This window comes from Mustela nivalis (assembly GCF_964662115.1).
Source record: "Mustela nivalis genome assembly, chromosome: 9".
Taxonomy (NCBI): domain Eukaryota; kingdom Metazoa; phylum Chordata; class Mammalia; order Carnivora; family Mustelidae; genus Mustela; species Mustela nivalis.
Genome location: NC_139028.1, coordinates 50135593 through 50160980, shown reverse-complemented (window position 1 = coordinate 50160980; position 25388 = coordinate 50135593). Strand labels below are relative to the sequence as shown.

General features: G+C 40.9%; 1 protein-coding gene across 1 annotated transcript in view; it reads right to left on the bottom strand.

Annotated features, from left to right (window-relative positions):
* RAB38 (RAB38, member RAS oncogene family) overlaps positions 1-25388 on the bottom strand; it is a 57904-nt gene that overhangs the window by 10693 nt on the left and 21823 nt on the right. Inside the window, exon 2 of the mRNA XM_082684400.1 lies at positions 21662-21942. Coding sequence (XP_082540526.1) covers positions 21662-21942 — 281 coding nt within the window. The remainder of the gene's footprint in view (positions 1-21661; positions 21943-25388) is intronic.

Below are 25388 nucleotides of genomic sequence, written 5' to 3'. Positions count from 1 at the left end.
CCTCCATGTACCAAGTCTGAGGCTTGAGACTGGAACATCGTCATCCCAGAGAGCAGCAGGATATAATGGAAAAAGCAAGATTTGGAGTCAAGCTTAAACCTGATATTGTCCCTGTCTGTGCGGCCACGGACAGATCCAAATCCTGAGCCTCCCCTGCTTAATCTGTAAACTGAGGCTAAAGATAACCACACATCATAGGGCTCTTGTTAGAATTTAAGAGTTAAATGCTACACACGGAAGAAGCACTTAGACATTACGTATACATCCTCGGATACACACAAGCCCCCCTACAATGTCTGCTTCTTTCATCTTCTCCCTTCAGGTCATTCTTCTGTGATCACCTTTCACAAGAAGTTGCCTCTGACTCCCCCAGGCTGGGGACAAGCACCCCTCTACTCCAGCACCTGCCACGGGTGTGTAATAGCTCGTCAGTCTGTAACCTCCACTGTGCTGAGGCTTCTGTAGGCTTCCTGGTTGCAGCCCAGTGGTGAACCCAGTGCCCGCAGACAGTAGGCACCTGGACCATACCAGGTAAACATCTTTGGGTAGATATCTTTGGAAGATATTGGTAAAGATAATGGGTAAATGTGTTAATTCTAACACACGAATGCATAAACAAATTAACAAGAGCCCTGCAAAGAGTAACAAGACCGGTTTCAACCTGAAAACAATTTTAAGTGTGGGCGATTTCTGCAGGGAGTGAAGAGGAAAATGTGTTTACCACAGAATTTATCTCTCAAGTCAAACTGCCTGTTCTTACCTTGTTTTCCAGGGATAATTTGACACCATTCTTTTTGGGTGAAATGGAAGGAAGACTGACTGAACCATTTTATAAAAATCAGGCTGAACTTCTAAAGGCTTTGCAGTTGAGCAGACCTACATTGGATGCTGATTCTGCTCCTTGAAAAATAAGTCTTTATATCCCAATGTTTCAAAACCTATTCCAGGTGATTTCCACGAGTTAGTAACTAGATGATGAACTTGGGCAAAATAGTCACTTTTCTTGGGTGTCACCTATAATATAAAGATAATAGTACCCACCCAACAGAATTAAGAAGATTAGATATAATTATATATGGGGCAAAAGTAGAAATGGGGTAGTATCATACATATCTATGACTATATGTTATATATTAATATTTTAGTATCATCTTTTCTTAACAACTTTTGTGAAACTGAATGAATGGTCAATTCAAACTTCACAATTACTTTCCAGGTCTGTCCTTTATCTTTTTTTAATATACTGCCCTTTTGTCTAGCCCTCAACTATCTAGCAGAGAATTGAAACCTTTTGCTTTTCCAGATAGCATAAATGAAGCTCTTTCCACCACCATTGTTAGAATAGCATTAGCTTGGGTGAAAATATATAGCGATAAAAACTATGTGTAAAAGGTGATCTGTTGTTAATACTAAACAAATCCTTCTTTTAGCACCTTTTTTTTATGTTTCAATGTCATGCTATTAGCAAACTATCAGAGTTCTGGCCTCAAACCTAGGACCCAAGTCTACACTTCCCTACCACATCTCTGATGTCTGACTCCTAAATTCCACACTCAGCTAACAAGTCATTCTTAGACTGGGCAACCTCCCTGCCGTAGCACTGAGCATGTGCTAAATAATTTTCTTTTTTCTGATGTGGAATAACCCTACCCTTTTCTTCATTCTATAAACTTATAGTAGCAAAGAAGGAGGAAATACATCACAGTTCCTATCATGTAATACTGAAGCGTCATATAACCAAATGAAATCATTTATTATTCCACAAATAATCATCGATCCCTTTTCATGGACAAGGTACTTTCATCAGAGTCTCTACCATCTTCGTGTTAACACACTATGGCTCCAGTCATTATGTGATTATGTTATTAGTCCAGGCCTCTCCTGCCTCTGCTTAGAAATGATAGTGAAGTGCTCCATCTCACGGTCACTGTGACCTACGTAGCCAGGCCCTACAGAGTCTCTTCTATGATCTCATGCCTCCATTTTTCTTCCCATGGCAATTGTCTTCCATGTTCCTTCCAGACTGTCTCCCGACTACTCTAACTCAAGAGTATGACAGACCTCACCCTGATTCCCAGCTAAAAACTTTGCTGGCTCACATTGCCTAATCAGAATCAGTCCAAAGCACTAAACTGATGGCCAACCAACAGGGCTCCAACTCAATTCTCCTGGCTCATGCCTACTGACACCCCTTACATTAGCTGGGCTTCAACTGAACTGTGCCAAAGTCCATTCCCTCAATATGCTTTGCTTGGCTTGTTCTTACTCCTTCTCTATCTGTAGGCCCTCTGCCTACAGAGTGAACATATCTCATTTGGAAGCAGTTAGCTACTGACATCTAACTGATTCACAAGAGCTTCATTTTACTCTGCTTTGAACATTCAACGTGAAATTTGGATACAATTCCCAGTTTCAGAATCTTCTCAGTATCTTAAATTTTGATTTTTTTGTGTATTTACTTAAGAGTAAAGATGCAGTAAGAGGACTCAAACTAACCTAGTTGCTAGCTACATAACCTCAGGGAAGTCACCAAAAGTCACCACGCATGCAATTGTGCATGACTGGTGCCTCCATCTCTACACCTATAATTGTGGTAAAAAATAATGTCATTTTCACAAGGTTTTTGAGGATGTTAATAAAACCTGGTGAGCTATGTGAAAGAACTCAGCAATTGTGTCAGTGTATAAAAGCCCTGCAAATAAAAAAAAAAAAAGAAAACACTTGAGGAATAGCACAATATTGCTTAAAGATTAAGTTAGATATGAGAATGTTTGGAAGGACAGATATAACATACTTCTTTATCAGAGTCAGGTATGTCAACGTGGGTTTTGAAGTTTCATAACATGGTACAGGGGAAAAAAGGCATCTTATGGTTAAGTAAGTTTAAGAAAAGTTAAGTTAAAAATGATTCAAAGATGTTTCGTGAACCCTGGTTTCCTCAGAGTCCTAGTAGCGTGGTGTGGGATTCAACTTCTTGCATTAAATGGAGAACAGTTTTGGCATCTTGAGTGGGAGGACGTGAGGGGAACAAAAGCAACACAGCAGACGGGGGAACAGAGGGTAAAGGTCTACAACCATAATGTGAATCCAGGAGAGGCGGATTCACATGGGGATGGGAGGGTTGGAAAGAAGCAAGCAGTTCCCCTTTCCTCTTCCATCTCCAAGTAGAGAACAAGTGTGCATTACTGCATCAACACATCTGATCACAGAACTCTCATCTCGTGCTCTTACAAAGCTGGTGTTGCCCGACGCACAATCTGGCATTACTGATGGGGAGTAGTGGCAGCATATCTAGAAGCAGTTGTGGATGGCCAAGGGGTGGAGTGGATAGAGACATCTCTGTAACGGACTCTCTGTTCTACTTGTGGTTTTCTACCTTTACCTAGGTGACGCAAGGTGTTTTTACCTTTTCTTGTTTTCCTGAGCCTAGCCCCAAATGAAGTTTGTGTATTTTTTTTTTAAATGTGACTAAGAGAGTTGAGAGAGATAAGGCTAATAATAAAGAAAGAGACATTGGGCCTGGTTGGTGATGATAAGTTCCTGACATTATCCCCTCTGGGAGCTTTCCCTGGCAGATGTTGGGTGGGGCTCTTTGGTGCTTCCATTGCAACCTCCGTGGTCGCTTTAATCACGCATGGTTGCAATGACTTCCAGCCCATTACTACATAGTAAACTTCTTGAGAGCAGAAAATGGCCCTTTTTTGCACTCGGAGTGTAACCAGTAGCTTATATAGGGCCTGCTGGCACATAGATGCTCATCAAGTAATTTATGAGTGAACTGAGCTATGAAAGGGAAAGAGAAATGGACCAATACCAATTAAAATCACAAGAAAATATTGTGATCTCTTTTCTGTTGTTGTCTATTACACTGAACTTCCTTTAAACTCAGGACAACTTTAGACAGATAATTAAGGGAGCTGGGTCCCAGCCCTGACATCACGACAAACTTGCTAGGTCACTCTGAACAGGTCACGTCTTCTCTTTGGCATCAGTCTGATCAGCTGTGAAAGGAGAGAATTTATATTCTGCCTTCTTTTCAAACAGGAATGAAGGTGACTCGAGACTATCTTCAACCCTTGACTAATGCAGTTAAACTGGTGGAAGTTCTAAGAATAATGTTTCCTTAAATGGGAACTATTTCTCAAATTGAGAGTTTAAGAACAAGACACTTACTTAAGCAATCACTTAGTAGAGCAAGTGCACTCTATCAACATGATTAGCCATACATTTTTGGTTGTAAAAAATCAGAAACCCATCTAAGGGTAGCTCCCAGGAGCGACAGAACTGCTGAAAGATCCAGACAGGGCTTTCAAACACCATCAGCTCGGCTTCATTCTTCTCTATCTGCCCAACAGCTTTTTGCGTAGAAGGTGGGAGAGAGCTTCCAGCAGTTTCTGGGCTTACATCCTCACAGCTTTGCCCCCCAAAAGGAAAAGGCCTCTTAACCCCAAACTTAGCTATAGGAGTACTGGGGAAAAACCCGAATGAGCCTGGCCACCTGTTCAGACTCAATATTTCGAGACTAAAACAATTCTGAGGCCAGAAGAGAATGGCCCAGGACCAGCCCCACTCAGGTCATGTGGACATGATCAGCCAATTATGATGGCTTGAAGACAGACAGTATGCGGGAAATGGTAACTTCCATTTGGATAACCCGTGGGGGGACCTGAAAGGGAACATTTGGGAGCAGAAGCCCAAAACTGGTCACGGAGGAATCAAGGCAAAATCAGGAAACTCTCTGTTGTATTTACTTTACAGCTTTTTGGACATTTATAATCTCCTACACTAATGTGTGTTTGTATTGTAGACAGACATAAGTAAGGTATGATTTTAAAAGAAAAAGAAAAATATTTTTTCCATAGAGTTGCACATTATTAAACAGATACAGCTCTAATGGCATCTGATAACTTTCACATATGCAGAATAAGTGGATGACTGAAGCTCTTACATTGGCCATGCACAAAGAAGTAAGTAGAGTTGAAACATACATGATCTGAAAAGAAGTACCTCTTCAGAAAGGTAGGCAGTAGTTGCTTAATAATTTTTTTGAAAAGGAATAAAAGAGGCTCTTGGAACTTAAGACTTAAACTTAGTCCTGATTTTCTGGTTATTTTTATAGATTTCCATGGAATTAAGCCAATTCAAAAGGACGAGAACTTTGCCAGGTAAAGCAGATTTCTGTTTCGAATGCAAACTTTCAAAATCTTAACTGTGTTCCTGAGAACCATTTAAGATGTACTACATGCTTTCTTCCACTCCATGATTCAGAAGACAACTTAGCTTTTCTTATGGACCCTGGGTTCCTTTTACTTTTTCTCTCTTCCTTCTTTTGCTGGTGTTGTGTACAGGTAGCTTTAGGTCTACAGCTGTAAGATATAAGCCAATTCTGTTTGTTGACAACTTAAGAGTAAATACAGCCTAAAATGGAGAGAACAGAGTACTTTTTAATAGACCCCTATTTCTGACTAATAGAGACATTAAAATGTTAACAGTGAAATCAGTTGGTGGTTTGATTACAGATAATTTTATCCATCTATTTCATAATTCTGGTTACTTTATAAGTTATTTATAACGTGTACATACCATGTTAGCATTCACATTCAGAGGAGTGATTAATCTTGAATCATGAATAGTGTAGGTCCTAATATCTTTATTTTACGTTCAAAACCCAGAAAACAGGAAGGAAACAGTACATCTATAAATATTTCATGAACTGGAAAATAAAATTATGGAGTGTGAATGGAAACTTGTGTAGGTTTTACTCTGAGATGTAAAGCAATCCATAAGATTGAGTCTAGAGAAAATTAAGGATGAAAAGCTCAGATACAGAAATTCTAACTCTACAGTCATGAGTAACCCAGTGAAGAAAAAAGAGGAAGGAGATCAAAAAGAAACCAGTTTGACTACAGGAACATCTCAGTTAAGATTAGGTTTAAAAGTAACATGTACAACAGGTAGGCGAAGGGAAGTAAACTCAGAACAGATTCGAGGGGGCCTGAGCTCATCCAGATAGGGTCAGGATGCACAAACCAAGTCTAAGGACATGCCTGGAGAAAAAGAGAAGAGTAAACGAAAACAGCGCTGGGGTTTAACCAGAGCCAAAGAATTGATCACAAAGGGAAAGCCTAATGCTGAAATAATGCGACATGAGGTTAACAGGTGACACAGAGAAGGCCAGGCTAATATAACAAACTCACTTCCCTCTCTTCTAATAATAATGATTTCAGATTGAGCAATCAGGACCCAGCCTTTCAAATGTTTTGTTTAGTAAATGCCTCTCATCACGTCCTGTGAACAGTGGGCTGTGGACTGGTTCCAAAGTAAAATGAGTAGATAGTGCCATAGGGCTCAAACCCCTGTTGGGAGCTAACCGCATTTTTATCAGAAGTTTGGATGAAGTCGTAAAAGGCATTATGAGCAAATTTTTGTTAGCCCCACAAGTAAGAGACAGAAGTGACGTGATGAAGGGTGGATTTTAGAAGGTTCTCAGAGAGATATAAACACCTGCCAAGTATAAATTAGCTCATCATTTTTGAAAATCTATATGAATGTATGTAATCAGAACTGTACAAACATATATTCCCCTTGATCTAATAATCTTTTAAGAATAAGACCCCATTTTAAAAATCTTAAATACGTAAAATAATTGATGTATAAAGATATTCAAAATGACATTATTTATAATAGTGACAACTGAAAACAGTCAAAATGCAGAATAATAAGAGGAGGGTCAAGTAGAAGGGATGCTTTGGCGCATCCTTAGGGTGCGATATAATTCAGCTACTAAAAATGACATCTACAGAGAGTTCGCCATGGAAAATGTTCATGATGAATTTTAAAGTTGTATATGATATGACGTAATTAGGAAATACGATGCTAACAGTGATCAATCCTGAGTGGGAGCTTCTGTGTGATTTTGTTTTTCATTATCAAGTCCCATTTTTCTAAACTAGGTAAGATTCACTTTATCCACATTGGCATTTCCACTCATGCCCTGATTATCTACACATTATACAGTATCTCCTCTTCCTTTCTAACAGAAACCTGATTAGTCATAGGTAGCAAAAACTGGATTTCCCTGGCTTCTCTGTGCTAAGGGTAGTTATGATTAATAAAATATAAGCAGAAATCTATTTGGTACACTTCAGGTAAAACTATTGTTTCCTAAACTTTAAAAAAAGAGGAGGTGGGATGGGAAAACTCCATTGTTTACAGGTCTTTGCCCTTACCCTATCCAGAATACTTGCTCCTGTCTAGAAACCAGTATAACAGGCATAAGTGTAAGCTGCCCCAACATTTCCACCTCCCAGGGTCCATGACCACTGAGTGGAGATAGGACCTACGAATCTGATAGGATACTCACTCCTCTAATTAGATTACCTTACATAAGACTCCATTATATGGGGTGCCTGGGTGCCTGGGTGGCTCAGTGGGTTAAACCTCTGCCTTTGGCTCAGGTCATGATCTCAGGGTCCTGGGATCAAGCCCCGCAGCAGGCTCTCTGCTCAGCAGGGAGCCTTCTTCCCCCCGCACTCTCTCTGCCTGCCTCTCTGCCTACTTGTGATCTCTGCCTGTCAAATAAATAAATAAATAAAATCTTAAAAAAAAAAAAAAAAGACTCCATCGTAGATGACTGGGGAGAGATTCCCCCTCTGACCTTGAAGAGGTAAATTGCCATCTTGTGAAAGGCCATGTGGCTAGAAACTGATGTCAGCCTCTAGTACCTGAGAGCAACCCGCAATCAACAGCCATCTGTCCTTGTTTTTAGGGTCTTTTCCAAACTGAAATCATAGATTAAAATCTCAGAAGAGAATTTAATAGATAGTAGTATAAAATCCAACACTTGGGCCTAAATGATCAGCAGCTTAAATCAGTAGTCTAAGATCTTATTTGACAACTTACAATTGCAAAAATAAGGAGGCTTTTCAATGACCATGAGTGTAGCATGTGTCAACAATTTGCTATGGCTGTTAAAATAAATTAAAGCAGCATAATACTACAAAAAATTAAAAATGTGATCAAGGTAAGGTAGGTTAAAGCCTCATTATACCATGCTCTGTCTAGTCTGTCTGGTATATATTATCAACAGCCCTGGCCACTACACTAAAAAAAGGCAGATGGGCGGATTACAGAGCACCCAGAAAGGGAATCCGAATAACGAGGGTTCTCAAAGCCACTTCACAAGAACAACGAGCAGGAGTTCTTAACCAAGAATTTCACAAAAAAGTGAAGAATCAGAGGATTTGTGAGTCATTAAGAAACTCAATATTAGAAACTTCCAAAATGCAAGTACTCTTCAAATGTTAAATATCATCATTTTGAACATTGTTGGCAAATAAAAGCTGATTTGCAGTCTACATGATGAACTTAATTTACAAAGTTTGTAAATGAAACTTAAGTTTGCATTTCTGCTCTTAGAGGTCGATTTGAGTATCTCCCACCTCTGTAAAACCAAGTGAAAGCCATGCTCCAATCATCTCCTGGAGACTGGTCTCCGTGAGACCACCCAGGGACTGCCAAGAAAGTGCACTGTTGATAGCATTGAGGGAGAAAACGATTTTATCACTTTCTTACTTTGCCTTTTAGACCCCTCAACTAGCAGAAAGGCAGCAAGTAAACCCAAATTGATGGCTTTAACAGAGAGCCTATGCTGGGTCATCTTTTCTTGTCCATCTTCTTCCCACTTTACTACTGAGAATAGCACAGGAAAAGAAGATGAAATTTCAGGCTACTTACATGTAATCTTATTAGGGTCCTACACTGAGAAGAGTTCACTGAGTTCCAATCTTAGCTTTTCCAGAAAATACCTGGGCCATCTACTACTTCCGCTCTCCCTGGTCTCTTTGTCCCATCCAAATGTGGGAGTGCCCAGAGATCAGTACTTGGTCCTTTGACCTGCCACCTGGACTTTCCTCCTCAACTCCAGAATGATGCACAACCTTTTGCTGGACATCCGCTCTTAGGTGTCTTCTGGATGTTAACATACACAAAACTAAGTCTAGCTATCTCCTCACAGACCCCTCCACACCTCAGGATTCCTACCTCAGAAAACGGCAACTCTATTCTAGCGGCTCAGGCGAAACACCACAGAGCCCTGCCCAAATCCTCTCTTTCTTGCAGAATCTTCCCTCAGATGGTCAGGAAATCCTATCTGCTACCTGTTCAAATGTACGTGTAGAGTTTGACTACTTCCCACAATTTATAGGTGCTGCAGTCGAGTCCCAGCTAATGTCCTGCTTCCAGTTTTTCCCACTACAACCCAGGCTCAACATGACCACCCAAATGATTGCTTAAATCAAATCATATCACATCCCATCTCACTGGAAGCAAAACCCAAAGTAGTTATAATGCTCCAAACACTCAGCATGACCCCTGTCACCTCTCTGACAAAAAACAAACAAACAAACAAAATAACACCTCTGAGTTAGAGTGAAACCTTCCCTCATCACCTGCCTGAAAGGGTTCCCCTTCCTCTGAACTCGTTCCTGTATCCTGTGCAAATGCACCACACTAGCTCTATATACCTACCTTGCTTGAATTTTCTTCTCAACATTTAGTTCCACAGACAAATGATAGGTTGCACGTACTCATCTTTTTATTACCTGTCTCCACCATGACAATGCAAGCCCCAAGAAGGCAAGGATTTTATTTGTCGTGTCCCCTGGTATAACTCTGCTGCCTAGAACGGTGTCTGTCACATAGAGGAGAGGTACTCAGGGACTATTTGAAGAATGAATGAATGAAACTATAAAATAAGTAGTTAGACCACAAGATCATTCCCAAGTCCTCTCTAGATCTATTTTCCTGTGTTTCTGCTCAATGGTAGAGGAAGACATAATGACATGATAATCTGGGTGTTAAGTGTGGGCTTCTCTTACTGTGGTAACAGTAGACCTCTTTAGACCTTGATGATTTGACATTATTGTTCACATCTGTCCTTTACAAAATCTGAAACACAAGAACTAAACTTATAACCAGATGAACCAGAGTGATAATTCTCTTTCCAAAGAACTCTTCCTCTTCAAAGGGACTTACCCAGGAAAAATGGTCATAATGAGCTTTTTGAGGTATTGTTAAAAAATGGGACTTACACACAGTGTTTCAGAAACATACTGTATGCATAATGCTAGGCACCCCATTGCTGACACCCCCTCTTTTACCTTGGGAACCCTGGGGAACATGAAAACCAGAGGACTTGCCATTTGGTTCACAAAGATTGTGCCCACCCTAGAAAATTCAAAGGGATCAAGAATTAGAAAAGTTATCCATAGAGAAATTCCTTCCCCTGGAGCAACCTTTGATAGGAAAGTGATTCTCAAAAGATGATTCTACCTCATTTGGTTCAAAGAAATAGATTTACAACCCTTGATTTTTCTGTCATTGGCTTTTCTACCTTATACCTAGGACAATCTAATCACTTCAGGATATCCCTGAACACGTCAGGCTAACCTAGTCTTCGAACAGTGTCCTAGCATGTCAGGTCAATGGACAGGCTGCTGAGAAGCAGCTGCTGCTTCTCATTTATATCTAATGGATATTGCTTTTTCCTCCAATCCCAGCAGACTAGCCCAAGAAATCAATACCTCACTAGTCAGTGAGGCAGACAGAGATGAAACAGGAAGCCTTGGGAGAGCAGGGCTGCCACCTACAAATCTAAGGCCATTTGCTTCAAAGATGGCAAACAATACACATCAAAGAAGGTAAAGGACCACAAAACAGGGACAAACAAAATCAATACTGAAAAAAAATGAAGTAACACAGCGAGGGGAGAAGGCAGATATGTCTTAGTAACAAAACCCCTCCTGACACAGGAAGCAGCCCTTCCCAGGAAGAAGGTTCTGGCAATGGTTCCGACAGAGGAGACACAGCTTGTGCCTGTCGTTTTTCTCTTCAAGGTGGAATGCTAGTACAGAAAACAACAGGCAGATCCAGAATCAACCAGACCTGGGTGTAAATCCTAGTTCTGAGACTCAGAGTTGTGCGACCTTGCGTAACTTACTCAAATCCTGTCGTGCTTTAATTTCCACATTACAAAATGCGGATAAAGTCACCCTAATGTTCAAAGAGACTCTAATGAGTTAAACTACATCATGACTAAGATTGTGTCAGAAATGCAGTAGACCAGCAACAAAAGGCCAAAGAGTACGTGCACCTTCTAGTAAACGTGACAGACTTGCCAAAAATGCTGAAAAACTGATTTCAAGGAAACAAAATATTTCACTTAGAATCTCAAGAATTAAAAGAATGTGAAAATGTGCAGCAGCACTCAAGAGATTTCAATGCACTTTTTAAGGAATCTAAACATAATGAATAATGTAGTGGATTTACAAGAACAAGGGCTTTGAATAGAGGGATCTGGGTTCTAATTCCGACTCTGCCCCTTGCTACCCATATGATCATGGGTAAATCATTCAACCTCTCTAAGCCTCAGCTCCTTAATTTGTAAAACAGGCATAATAACGGGATCTCATTCTTAAGGGTTTGTGAGAAGTAAATGAAATAAAGCATTCAGGACAAGGCCTGGTAAGAAGAGTAAGGGTGGGCCACATAAATATAAAGTTTCACTATTATTCTTAATAGTAAGATATTTTGTTGTCCTGTATTGACAATTTTCTGGTGAGTGATAAAGCTATTAATTCTGCAGCAGTGACATGTTCTTACTTAAGATATCTCAGAGGGGCGCCTGGGTAGCTTAGCTGGTTGAGCCTCCACCTTCGGCTCAGGTCATAATTTCAGGGTCCTGGGATCGAGTCCCACATCAGGCTCCCTGCTCAGTGGGTGGCCTGCTTCTCCCTCTCCCTCTACACCTCCCCTCACTCAAGCATACTCTCTCTCTCTCCTTCTCTGTCTCTCCAATAAATAATAAAATCTTTAAAAAAAAAAAAAAAGAATTCTTAGAATAAAGACAAAAAGCTTATCTTCACTTTTAAGAATACCCAGGATCTCCTAACGGTGGCTTCTAATGTCCCTCTGGACAGCATCCCTTGAAAAGGAATTCCTCTCACTAGTCCTCCTTGGACTTTCCACTGGGGACTTTCTCATCCTTGGTGACAAGGAAGCTGTCTCACTCTCAAACAGAGGCAACAGCCTTTCCCTCAAGTGTCCTCACAGCTTGCATAAAAGTCACCAATTTTTTATGGATATTGATACTGTACTATAATTATTTGTCTTTGTGAGTTTCCTTCTAGGAGACTTACAACTTCTTTTTTACTTTTTAAAGATTTTATTTATTTATTTGTAAGAGAGAGAGAGTGTGCGCACAAGCAGGGGGAGTGGCAGGTAGAAGGAGAGGGACAAACAGGTTCCCCGCAGAGCAGGGGGAGCCTGAAGTGGGACTCGATCCCAGAACCCCGGGATCATGACCTGAACTGAAGGCAGTTGCCTAACCAACTGAGCCAGGCACCCCGACACTGGAAACTTCTTAATGGGAAGAATCTGTGCCCTTAAGCATCAGGGCCCCACTGCTTGGTGAAGCAGTCTACATAAATACATAGTAGCCATCCAAGGACTGCTTGAGGGATGAATGAATGAATGAATGAATGAATGAGTGGATGAATTAACAAAATATAACACAAGTCATCTTAACTAGGGTGCTTATCAAAATCACCAGAGGACTATTTTCCAAAGACATATTTTGTGCCCCTCCAGACACCTCAGAGCAAGGCTGAGCCATGTGCAATCTTGGCATGTTCCTCAAAAGTTCCTGATCTACACCTCTTTAAGAATCATTGTCACTGGGGCACCTGGGCGACTCAATCGGTTAAGCATCCAACTCTTGATTTCAGCTTGGGTCATGATCTTAGGGTGGTAAGATCGAGCCCCACATCAGGCTCCATGGTCAGTGGGGAATCTGCTTGAGATTCTCTCCCTCTCCCTTCCCCAACCCAACACTTGTGCTCTCTCACTGTCTCTCTGAAATAAATAAACAAATCTTTTTTAAAAAGTCATCATCACTGGATTGAGTTCTGGACTAGATCTGAAGTCTCAGCCTGGTTTCTCCACTCAAAATCATTGAAAAGCTTCTCTGCAATTCCATTTTACCAGTAGTAAGAAAAAAACAGGATGATAGCCGTTGCGTGTGGCTCAAATGACAATTACTGAAGAAAATGAGAGATGACTGTAAACAAGATGACAGGAATTTCAATGAGGAGAAAACTGCTAAATTGTGATCCTGGGGTGTGAAGGAGGAGTATGCTGGATAATAAGATCCAGAGGCTAATGGGAGATTCTTGTGGGTTCTTATGTGGCATGACCAAGCAAACAATCCTGCAGTTCCCAGTCTAGGCCCTAAGGCATGGGGGGGGGGGGTGTTTCCCTCATCTTCATTTTCCTTCTCTGCTCCCCCTCCACACTGCAGGGCACTACAACCTCCCCGCTGTGCAAAGTGTCTATAGAGCTTTCTGGATGAAAGGAGTTATATAATGGAGAGTCCTCCTGGGAAATACAGCAGTAAATTAATTTTTCTGCTTCTGCACAGCTCTCTAAGGACAGAAATACCCCACCAAGGGTAGGGAAAAGAATAATAAGTAAAAGAATCTTCTGAAAGAGTCCTTGAAAAGCAGTGCAGCAAAATGTTCTGTCCTATCTAATAACAACTAACCACATGACCACTCTGCGTGTGCAAGCCACTGAGCTGGTGGACAACACGGAGGGTTTCCCAGTGCAGCACAGGGACCAGGCACCTAAAGAAAGAACCTTAACATAACTGTGGTAAGAGATGGGGGAAACTACCTGAGAGTCGGTAATGGAGAGCATTTGAGCCGAGTCCTGAGGGAAGACTTGAGAGAGACAGGTGCATAACTGTAGGAAGCATGTCCCAGACAAGGGGAATAGCAAAATATGAACAGGGGTTGTGATGTAGTTTCGTGTCATTAGGGGACAAACGGAGGGACAAGGTAACCAGAGACAGAGCCTGGAGAGGCAAGAAAGAACCTCACTGTGGGGTTTTCTGCGCTCAGGAATGGAGGGGTTCTGAAGGATGAGTAACCGGGTTCTAAGGGACCATGAGTTAGATGTCCAGGTGGATATGTGGTCTCCACATCAGATGATCTGATGGGCAGAAAAGCTAATGAATTTAGTTTCAGATGTATGGGTTTTGAAGAGTTGTCTAGGCGATATCCAGGTAGAGATCCAGAAGGGTATGAAGCCTGAAGTTTGGGAAGGAAGTCTTGGTTGGAGATCAAGATCCAGGAGGAAAAAGGACTCCGGAAATGTAAATTAATGAGCATGGCTGTGCTTCCGATAATACTTCATTTACCAAATACGGGGCAGGCTACATCTGGGCTGCAGGCTATAGTTCACTGACCCCCGTTCTAAGGTGTCTAAACTTGAGTCAAGAAGTTGTGCCTACAGAAGATCTTGGATTATCTTGGGTAGGTACAGTTTTTAGCACCATACAGTATAGACTACTGCGGGCAAGTTTTTAGAACCATACAGTACATGCGCAAGTTTTTAGCACCACATAGTACAGACTACCATGGCACAGACTACCATGTAAGGCCATCATTTCCTTTCCTTTTTTTTTTAATGATTTTAAATATTTTATTTATTTATTTATTTGAGAGAGAGAGAGCGTGGGGAGAGACTGTGAGAGAGGAGAGAAATTCTCCAGCAGAGTCCCTGCTGAGTGCAGAGCTTAACACGGGGCTCAATCCCAGGACCCCGAGATGATAAGCTGAGCTGAAACCGAGTCGGCTGCTTACCCAACTCAGCCACCTAGGCGCCCCGCCATCATGCCTTTAAATGATGTCTTCTAACTTTGCTCTGATTTCAGATTGGGCCCTTCCTTCAATGTCCTAAGTACAGACAGCTCTCATCAAATCACCTAAAATTCCAAGGTTAAGTGTGCTGGGAGCAAGTAAGTCAGTGAAGGCACACCTTACAAGCTCATCTAAATTCTTTGGCAAAGGATGCCTAAAATCTGTAATATCTATTTCCTATAGGAAATTCCAACATTTTAAGAATAAGAACTGGCACCTCATAGCAGGTCCTGAACTCAGAAAGGCCTTAATATACATCATTCCCCACACAGACCTGGACAGTCACTCAATACAAATTGTGTTGAATCAGTGAATGCACCAGTGACTGTCGAGAATTTTCTCATGGGTTTGACATTTGAAAAATGGGAATAATCAGAGATGGCCTACTACCCAATTTAAAAATAAAAGGTTGTTTTTTTTTTTTTTTTTTAATGGTGTTCTATATTTAACCCACTAAAAAATGAATTAGAATGACTCTCCACTCATACCCAGGTAATTATCTATGTATTTCCAATTTGTATAAGGACATTATGTTTCTAAGTGCCTATTTTCCAGAAGCTTATAAAATAAATGATAGGTGATACTACTCTTCAAGCAGCTTCCAGAAAAGCTAGCCACTTCTTAACTGCTGCGTATTTCAGCCTGCAGGGTAATAATAATGATGATAATAATAACAATAAAGAACTCAGTAAACAAGGAACACAGAAAACTTTTCCCTTAACTGAGAATTCTAGGCCAGCATTTCCTAAGCATGCCCCACTCCTGTGTTAAGTATTGCACATGATCAAACGTATTTAGGCACTTCTGCCTGGTGTCGTCTCTCTTGGAGAACACACTAGAAAAAGCCATTATTTGTATGGCACACCATCACTTTAGAAATCTACACTGGCACTGGGGCATATTTTGATTTTGAAATGTTAACATAGGAAAGAACAAAATGAGTATGTTAGAATAAAAAAAATAAGATAGTGATTATACAGCTTTAAAGAAGTCACCTACATCTCAACTTTTTATTTCTTGCAAAATGGTGAGTAAGAATAAAGCCTACACCTACAAAGCCTACAATAAAGGCTAAGGCACAAAGATCTTTGCATGAAACTCCCATATAGCAACCAGCAAGAAATACAGCCACAGTTCTTACTGGAGATTCAGAATGCACATTAGAATAGCAAAGTCCCAAGAAGTCCCACAGCAAGGGAAGCTATAGTTCAGGTTGTTTTCTCAAATGTATTTGACCATGTGTATTAATCTATGTTCTCGGTTTCAAGACGGAATCTGAAGCTAGCTAAGTATGAAACAGTTTATTCAAGAAATACTGTTTGTGTAGTTTGCAGGATGATTTAATAGTCTAAAGAAATGGGTTCAAGCCTAAGCTTCCAGAAACTCAAACCCCACAGAGAACAGGCCTGATGAGGACATAGCTGCCAGCCACCATGGAGCACTGGGTCCTATAAATCCACAAAGCTTCAAGGAGCTCAGCTTGAATGCAACGAACCCGGGACCAACAGTGTTTCTCTTTCTGGGTCAAGCACGGGGCCTTGCAGACTCTGCTGCCTCCCAAGGATGCAGGCTGCTCTTCTTCCACCTACTCCCCACCCCCCACCAAAAAATGGATTTGGTATTGCACTTTCTTCTTCTAGTTGCTCAATCAGTATGACTGATAGAATCTAGGTCATATGCCTGGGCTCTGGCTGCAAAGAGAACCAAAGAAGAAAGTTTTATGGGTTCTTCCTGGGGAGGTAAGCCAGCTGTGGCTGGAAGTTCCAATCCAAAAACATGAAAAATATCCACTATGCTGAGGACCACCACTCTTCCCTATAAAAAATGAGTAACTTCTTACAGAGAGCCCTGCTGAGTATACTCCTTCCCCCAGAAGGACACACGTCAACATTTTTCTCTTTAACTGCAGGAAAGACACTAAAACTGAGTGCAGTTTAATGTAAGAAAGTTTCTTCCTGGGGTGCCTATTGATTTTAGAACATTCTGAGAAAGAGGGAGGGCCTAAAAAGTCACTATATCTAGAATAGGAATCTGCCAGGAGTAGGCCACGAGGTGGAGAGGCACTGCAGGTCTGCGAACTTGGTTCCTGTCACTACCACTGGAGAGATAATTACTGTTCCATTATTTCCCATCTACCCAGGCATTTTTTTGGTGTCCTGTTTCTCAACACAGCCACACGTAAACCACTGCACCATAAAAGCAGGATGGAACAGTCTGGAAAGGACAGAGATACAGAAATAGACTCTTTCACTGAATGTAACTGCTGTGTGCACCAGAGCTGAGTATGGATAGTGACATCTAGCCCTGTGGATGGGCGGAGGAAACAGATGACAGGGATGTTATGTTTGAGGGGTAGCTTTGGTGTATATGTGTAATCAGGCATAATGTATATATTATGTCACTCAATGCTCTCGACAACCCTAGAAGGTGGGTGGGTGTGGCCATAAAAGCGAATCTTAAAGGAGCGACTGGAGGATATTCAGGCCATGGCACAACTATATACCAGGTAAATGGGCCAGCAGGTAGCAGAGACCCACCGGCCACTAAGAAGGACCCAGAAGATAGGAATCCCAACACTGGGGATGGTCCAACAAGAACAGACCAGATCTCCTCCTAAAGAAACAAATCTACCAAAATGTATTTTGAGGACTGGGTTTGGCCACAGAAATACATAAAAGAGATATTACTAGAGTTCAGGTATGACGCAGACAGGGAGAAGTTCTGGAGCTCCTGATCTATAGGATGATTGTGTAAATCTAAATTACAACCCAGGAATGGGGGTGTTACAATAACTATCCTAGGACAGCAGAATAAACCAGGAATGTCCTTGGAAAATGGGACATGTGATCACTACAAGTATCCATCATCTGGTCCTAGTGAATCCACAGGTGGAATTCAAGCAAACACGGCTGAGAAAGGGAGAGAATGCCAAGGTTGAACACTAAAAGAAATTCGACTTAGGAGAGACAGTTTTCCCTTTTATTCCTTTGGTTTTAATATTTGAAGAGATGGTGTAAAAAGTCAGTGATGCCAGCTAGCATACGTTTTATTTTTTTGCTCTTAATGCACAGCCAGAGGCTACCATGAGTGTTCCAGCAACAGCAATGAGACAGGAGAACTCTCATGGAAAGTCATTCCAGAAGACTGAAGAGCAAGAGGGCAAATTTCCTTTAGCAGTAGGGCCAGCAGCAAGATGGAGGCTAATCCTAGTGAGTGAAATTCAGCTTCAGAAATGGCCAAGCCCCAGTGCTGTTGCAAGACATGGCCATGGAGACAAAGCCAAAGGTCATAGCCTTTGGTGCATTTAAGTTGTAGAGACGTGAAAAAAAAGGAAATCAGATGTTTATCACCAGACAGAATGATTACTACATCACTCAAAAGGACTTTAATTATTAGTAGATTCACTTTCTAAGAGAAAGGTCTCTATGGGAAATCCCCAATCCCAAATGTTGTAATCAAAGAAGAGGAGGACTATAGTCTCCAAATGCTGCCATCTTGTCTTCAGGTAGACAGTCTGATTTTAAGATTTTATTTATTTGAGAGAGAGATAGAGAGTGAGTGAGAGATCACAAGCAGGGGAGAGGGAGAAGCAGGTCCCCTGCCAATAGGCTCCCCTGCCAGGGAGCCCAATGTAGGGCTCGATCCCAGGACCCTGGGATCATGACCTGAGTCAAAGGCAGATGCTTAAATGATTGAGCCACCAAGGAGCTCCCAAAGATCTTTTAAAAAAGACTTTTGGAGCAGTTTGAACTCCAGCATCCACGCTGCAGTACTGTTCCAGAGATTCAAGATGCTGACTTTGCATACTAACCTGGCACCGGGGAGACACGTTCGTTATGAAGACATTCAGGACAATTTCTATAGCAGTACGTTTGAAGGGAAGAAGATGTTGAATGCAGTACAATGAGGCCCTGTGCCCTCTTTAGCATTTCAGCGCACTTCAGGCTTGTGAAATCCCTCCACCCTCTCTCTGTACAAAGCTTCTCTTTAAAGTTTACACTGGCAGGGATTTGGGGGATTAAAAATCCCATATCTAAGTACCGTGGGTCAGTCAGGCCTTAAGTTAATGAACCTCATGCTCTTAAGAAGAGTTTGACTGCCATGGTCAAGCAAGAACCATCAGAGTGAGGTGAAAGAAAACATCCAAGAGTTTCTTCGGTCCACAAGCAATTCTAGCTCTTCCTGCAAATTCGTAAGTCTTTTTTTTTCTCTCTTTTCTTCTCCTTTTTTTTTTCTTTTCCTAACATTTTCCTCCTAACACCATATATATTTTACTTATACTTTATTGTTTGTTATCATTATCCACAAGGTCAGGATTCTGTTTTATACATTTCTATATTCTCAAAGCTTGGTACATAAGAGCTGTTCAGTAACATTTGTTGAATGAATGAATGAATGAATGAATGAGTGAGTGACAGAAGACTCCCTCACCATAGAGATATGAATCATTCATTCCATTTTGCCCTTCAGATGGAAAGTAACCTATTGAGGGAAGGAATTCTTGAAGGAGAGCAATTGTTTTGAAAGAAAGGAATTTGAAGGAATATGCAGAAGCCGTATAAGGAAATTGAGCATGGAACTAAGAAATAAAGAATAGGTAAATTCACATGCATTTTTTGCCATGTAAAATGAAAAAAGCCAGACTAACATCCAAAATCAAACTATAAAAAATGTCATATTTCTGGGGCACTCGGGTGGCTCAGTCGGTTGAGCGTCCAACTTTTGATCGCTGTTCAGGTCTTGATCTCAGGGCCATGAGTTCAAGCCCTGCATTAAAAAAAAAAAAAAAGTCCTCTTTCTTAAATTTCTAAACCTCATCAGACCTTTGAGTTTTGCTCTACATTTTTCTCTTTATAGGAATCACCCCTCAAACAAACAAACCAAAAGGGTTCACTGACAGGAAAAGTAGAAAGACAACAGAAAGGGATGGATACCCCCATCGTGAATCAAAGGAAAAATCCTAAGAAATAAGGGGAAAGAAGGGTTTTGGAAGAGAGGACAAAAGCATACTAAAAGTGTTCCATGGCTCCAAGAAGGAAGGCAAAAACCCCAGGAACTTCTGGAAGTAGCAACTTCCATACACAGGCCAACTCACAGATACCACTGAGACAGGAGGCAGACACTGAGATGGTCCAGGTCATGCAACTGGAACAAAAAAGTCTCCCAACTATGACCAAGAAGGTGGCACCACCACCCGCTTCTCTGTCTCTATCATCCTGCAGACCACGCAGTTGCTTAATTCCCACTGGTGTTTAAACTTCAGCGAGGGACACCTGGGTGGCTCAGTCAGTTGAGTGTCTGCCTTTGGCTCAGGTCCTAATCCCAGGGTCCTGGGATCGAGCCCCATGTTGGGCTCTCCGCGCGGCAGAGAGCCTGCTTCTCCTTCTCCCTCTGCCCCTCCCCATGCTTATGCTTGCTCTCTCTCTCTCAAATAAATAAATAATTACCTTAAAAAAAATAAACTTCAGTGAGAGTCTCAAATCAGGTTTTTCTTTCCAATCCTTACCATTTACCCTCATTCAAAGCCTCGCCATTTTCCCATAGGAATGTAATGACTACCGTGTTACTCTGCCTCCAACCTTTCCCTAGTCCCTAGGGAAAATCTGACCAACCTGCTCTCCAGCATAGAACGGGTCAGAGACTCCTCCTCAGTCTATTTGAATGACGTCCATTCCTATTATATTTTCAAACCATTCTCTAATGATTGCTTAAATGTTTACAATAAGGCCTTCGTGTGATTTCCATCTTTTTCGCAGCTGAATCCCAAGCAACTAGCACAGTGTCTTTGCTCTGTCTTTAATATGTTTTCCACAAACAAATAAAAATGGGAAAATTATGATCTAAAACTATGCAGAATGTATTCCTAATAATGTAAAATTTATACATTTATATGCAAATAGATACATACTACATAAATATACAATATAGATTTCAATATATAATTCATTTTAAATGTAAAACATAAATTATTTCATATTTTATATTTATATTTTATTTCATATAATTATATATTAAAAATGTATTAACATAAAATATATGCACACAGGAAATAGAAAAATACAGTGAACATTTATTTTTTAATTTATGCTTTTTTTTAACTTTCAAATTTTACCATATAAGCTTTTTTCTCTCTCTCTGAGATAAAAATATAGGCAAAAACAAAAGAGAGCAGAACAAAAACCATGCCTCTAACAAATCAGATAGCAGTATGGGGCAGAATGGGAAGAATAATGTCCTTATCATGCCACACTGGGTTCTTCATCTTCCTGCCTTGATTCTGCCCCATGCCCTGCTACTCCTCTGCCCACCAGAAAAGTGAAAAGTGCCAAACAACATGGTGTTCTTCACAGTTACACTTGCTGCCTACTCTCTAATTCTACTGTTCCAGTATTTCCAATGGGATAGTTCCACATACTTGCCACCTTTTCATTTTTAGGGCAAAGCACGATTCCCGCATGCAGAAGAACACATTAAATATTGATGGAGTAAATTAATTAATACATGGATAAGGCAGTGACATTGAATGTGAGACCTATTTCTTTCATTGACTCTAAAATCGTACTTACCTAATAGGATTATGTGAGGACTAAAGGAGAAAATGCATATAAAACACGCCTAACATATAGTAAGCGCTTGATAAACAAACACAGTTATTAACCATTATCACTGAGACCATGTACGAGTCGCTTTTTACTCTCTTGGGCAAATACATCTTAAATTGTGGATAGTAATTTCTCCCCTGCCCACTCATCCCCTTGAGATGAGAAAGAGCTTCAAGCCATTTGGTAACCACAAATCACTAGACAAACACATATTAATATCATGATGATGATGACAATGATTACATGATTATTTTCTTTTTGCATCTTGCCTAATACCTTTCTCCTTTAAGGTCACATTACCTTTGCTGATGTTTCAAACCATCCTACGAAACCGTGCTCCTTGCAGAACTGGTCCATCTTGAGGCCATTGTTCATGAGCACGTCCTTCCCCTGGTCACACTTGTTGGCCAACAAAACCACTGAAACTGGTTTGCCATTAGGGAGACTCAACTTTGAGTCCAAATCATTCTTCCACTTTGTGACTGCTTCAAATGTAGCTGGCCTGGTGACATCGAAGACAATAAACGCACCCATCGCTTCTCGGTAATAGACCCTTGTCATGTTCCCAAATCTTTCTTGACCTATCACCAAAAAGAAACAGAAATCAAAGCCTTATTACAATTGTAAACAGAAGCACATCCTGGAGCCTCAGGAGGCCTCCAGGATGAGCAGACCGCTCAGGAAAGCGCTTCAGTGCCTCACTGTACAGAGTCAGCTCAATACACAGTCGCATACCTTTGTTTTTGATCTTTGAGTCCAGAAGAGATTCAATCATTTAACAAGTATTTTATTTACTAAAACTTCTGTATACCATATAATGTTCTAGAACTGTGCTAGCAGGGCATGCCACTGGCCACACACAGCTACTTAGGTTTAAATTAATTAAAATTAAATCGACTTTAAAATTCATTTCTTCAGTTACACTAGCTACCTATATTTCAAGTGTGTAGTAAATAAAAAAAAAAAAAAATTTTTTTTACGTGTGTAGTAACCACGTATGGCCAGTGGCAACAGGATCAGATGACACCAATATATCATATCTCCATTACTCCTGTATGTTCTACTGGACAAAACTGCTCTAAGCACTTGGGATATAACAATTAAAACATGAAAGTCCCTATCATTGTGGAGCTTACAATTTAGTGGGGTGACAGATTATAAATGATAAACATAATAAACATAACTAAACTATGTAATATGTTAAAAGGCACCCACAGTCAATCCAATTAAGGATAGTAGGAGCTAGCATTTAGTTCTATTTACTAACGGTCAGAAATGCAGCTTACACAGAAAATCATAAAGGTCCAACTATTATCACCATTTTACAGTGAGAACGTTGAGACCTCAAGAGCCTAAGTAACTTGTTAAATTATACAGATAGTGAGCTTCGGAAGTTGGAACTCAAATCTGAACTTTCTGAATCGAGAGCCCATAGTCACTTGCCAACACTGAATCCTCTCAACTACCAAACCATTAGTCTTAGACTCTCTCCTCCAGGCTTTTGTGCCATGAGTGTCTCACTCAACTCTGCTGAACAGATAACAGATATTTCTATCAGTGCCGGTCTCCAGACTACATGCTTGAAATACAACAGTAAACCAGATGGCCTTAAGTACTCTACAATCTATTGGGGGAGAAAAGCCCTTTGACAGAGAAAGAGAAAGAGAGAAAGGCAGGCATGCAGGCACTGGTCTTATTCAGTCCAATCAACTAGAATCACTTTTGTTCTGATTCTTAATTTTTTAAATGAATGTTGGCCATTTTGTTAAACACTCTAAGGTTAGTCTTCCTCATCCACAAAATGGCAGCAATAATGTGTACCTCACAGGGCTGTCAAGTGGATGAAATGAATGAACATATAGAAAGCACCCAAGGACCTTAGAACTAACTGGTCCTTGAGGTTTTCATGCCTTTCTTCAGCATGTTAAAAATTATGAAAGACAATAGGGCATAGGTAGTGAAATCAGATCCAGAGCAGGGTTTACAGCAAAAAATTACTGGACTTTCCATCGATTAACAAAATGAAATGAATCCTATTGCTTTTAACCCTAGCCACTACTAGTAGCAGAAGACAGGTGCTTAATGAAGGCTGGGTTTGTATTTTTTGAACCCTAAACTCCAGAAGTGTAGGACCAGACAAAGGCCTTTTATTCTGATTTGGTCACTTATTTATGGTAGAGTCTAATAATAAGTTATGTAAATTAAAACAAAGCAAGGTGTGTATTTAATAAGCCATTGTGCAGCAAAAGAATAAAATGCCAAAACTAGCGGGTATCTCAGAAGATCCAGGTCAACATCTCGAAGAACACTTCACACTTAACTTTGAACACAAGATGTTGTGGTGGTGAGTTTTAATTCATGTTAACAAACTCTTTTGCAGGTACTTGAGTGGCTCAGTTGGTTAAGCGTCTGCCTTCAGCCCAGTTCATGATCCCAGGGTCCTGGGATCCAGCCCTACATCAGGCTCCTTGCTCAGCAGGAAGCCTGCTTCTCCCTCTCCCTCTGCAGCTCCTCCCTGCTTGTGCTCTCTCTCTCTCTCTCTGTCAAATAAATAAGTAAATCTTAAAACGAAACAAAACAAACAAAACCCCTCTGCAGGTTGTTATAATCACATGAGCATGCACATTGCAGAGCACTGCAGATTCTGAGGACATGATCCATGAGCACGGAGTGAAAATGGATGCAAGTCAAGGTTCCGTCTTAGTGGTCCTAGTGGACAAGTGTTTGTGTTTACACATGTGTCAGTGGAAAGAAGAGCATTCTGTAAGGGCCAGCACATGACAACCCTAAAACATTTCTTACACGGTTTTTTACCACAGAAGCCGTTCTTTGTCCCCCACAATCTAGCCAATGAAAGAAAGTGGCTTAATACTCTTCATATGACACAAAACCCACGGTTGAACTTTCATTTCTCCCAAATGAGTTTTAGATTTCTTTTATTTCATTTCCTTTTTTAGTTCCTAACACAAACAGTAATCCCCTTTAATACTGCTCAGGATGGCCATGACATTTCAAGAAGAGAGGGGGAAAAAAAGCCCTCTGTGATCATTCAGGACTCCAAAAGCCTCTGGGCTTTGGGCAGTTGTCTTATGATCCCTTGCAGGAACTAATCAGATGAAAGGCAAAGTCATGGGTTATTCAATAATCTACTTGTCCAGAGTTTTCATAGTAGAGTAAGGAGGTCCTCAAGAAGAAAAATTTTTACAGTTCCAATACATGGCAAAAGGTCATTTTGAAGACCATGCAAAAAAGCAATGTATATATAGGCTTAACACCTTCATAGGAATTCAAAAAGGACAATCTGTATGTGTGTGTGTGTGTGTGTGTGTGTGTGTGTGTGGGAAAGTGTGCCAGATCAGGAACAAAGGGGGAAAAAGTGATCTTTGTAAACTGAGGTCACTGAGCCCGCAGACTTGAAAAGTTTGTATTTCCGGGGTTCCGGCAAGAGGTCATGTTCAGACAAAGGCATTTCCAGTGCTCACATTTTATCCTTCCTTTGTCAGCTGATAGCTCTCTCTCTGCTGCTTCTTTTTTTTTTTTTTTTAAAGATTTTATTTTTATTTATTTGACAGAAAGAGATCACAAGTAGGCAGAAAGGCAGGCAGAGAGAGAGAGAGAGGAGGAAGCAGGCTCCCTGCTGAGCAGAGAGCCCGATGCGGGACTGGATCCCAGGACCCTGAGATCATGACCTGAGCCGAAGGCAGCGGCTTAACCCACTGAGCCACCCAGGCACCCTCTCTGCTGCTTCTTATGAAAAGAATGAGAACCATGTGACTCTTCATGAGTGCCTACATATGGGCAACATAGAGACCTGGTGAATTTATCACAGGTAATTTACTTAAAACAAACAAACAACAAAAAACACAGTTCAAAAATTTCCAGTGGGGTTAGAGCACTCGTTCAATGCACATTTACTGAATAGCTAATACAGGCTCTGTGTTTTCTGCTGCAAATATATAGATTTTTGCCCTTGAGGAACTTCTAAACTAAGACATGTCTTATTGGATGCCTGACCCGAAAATGACCC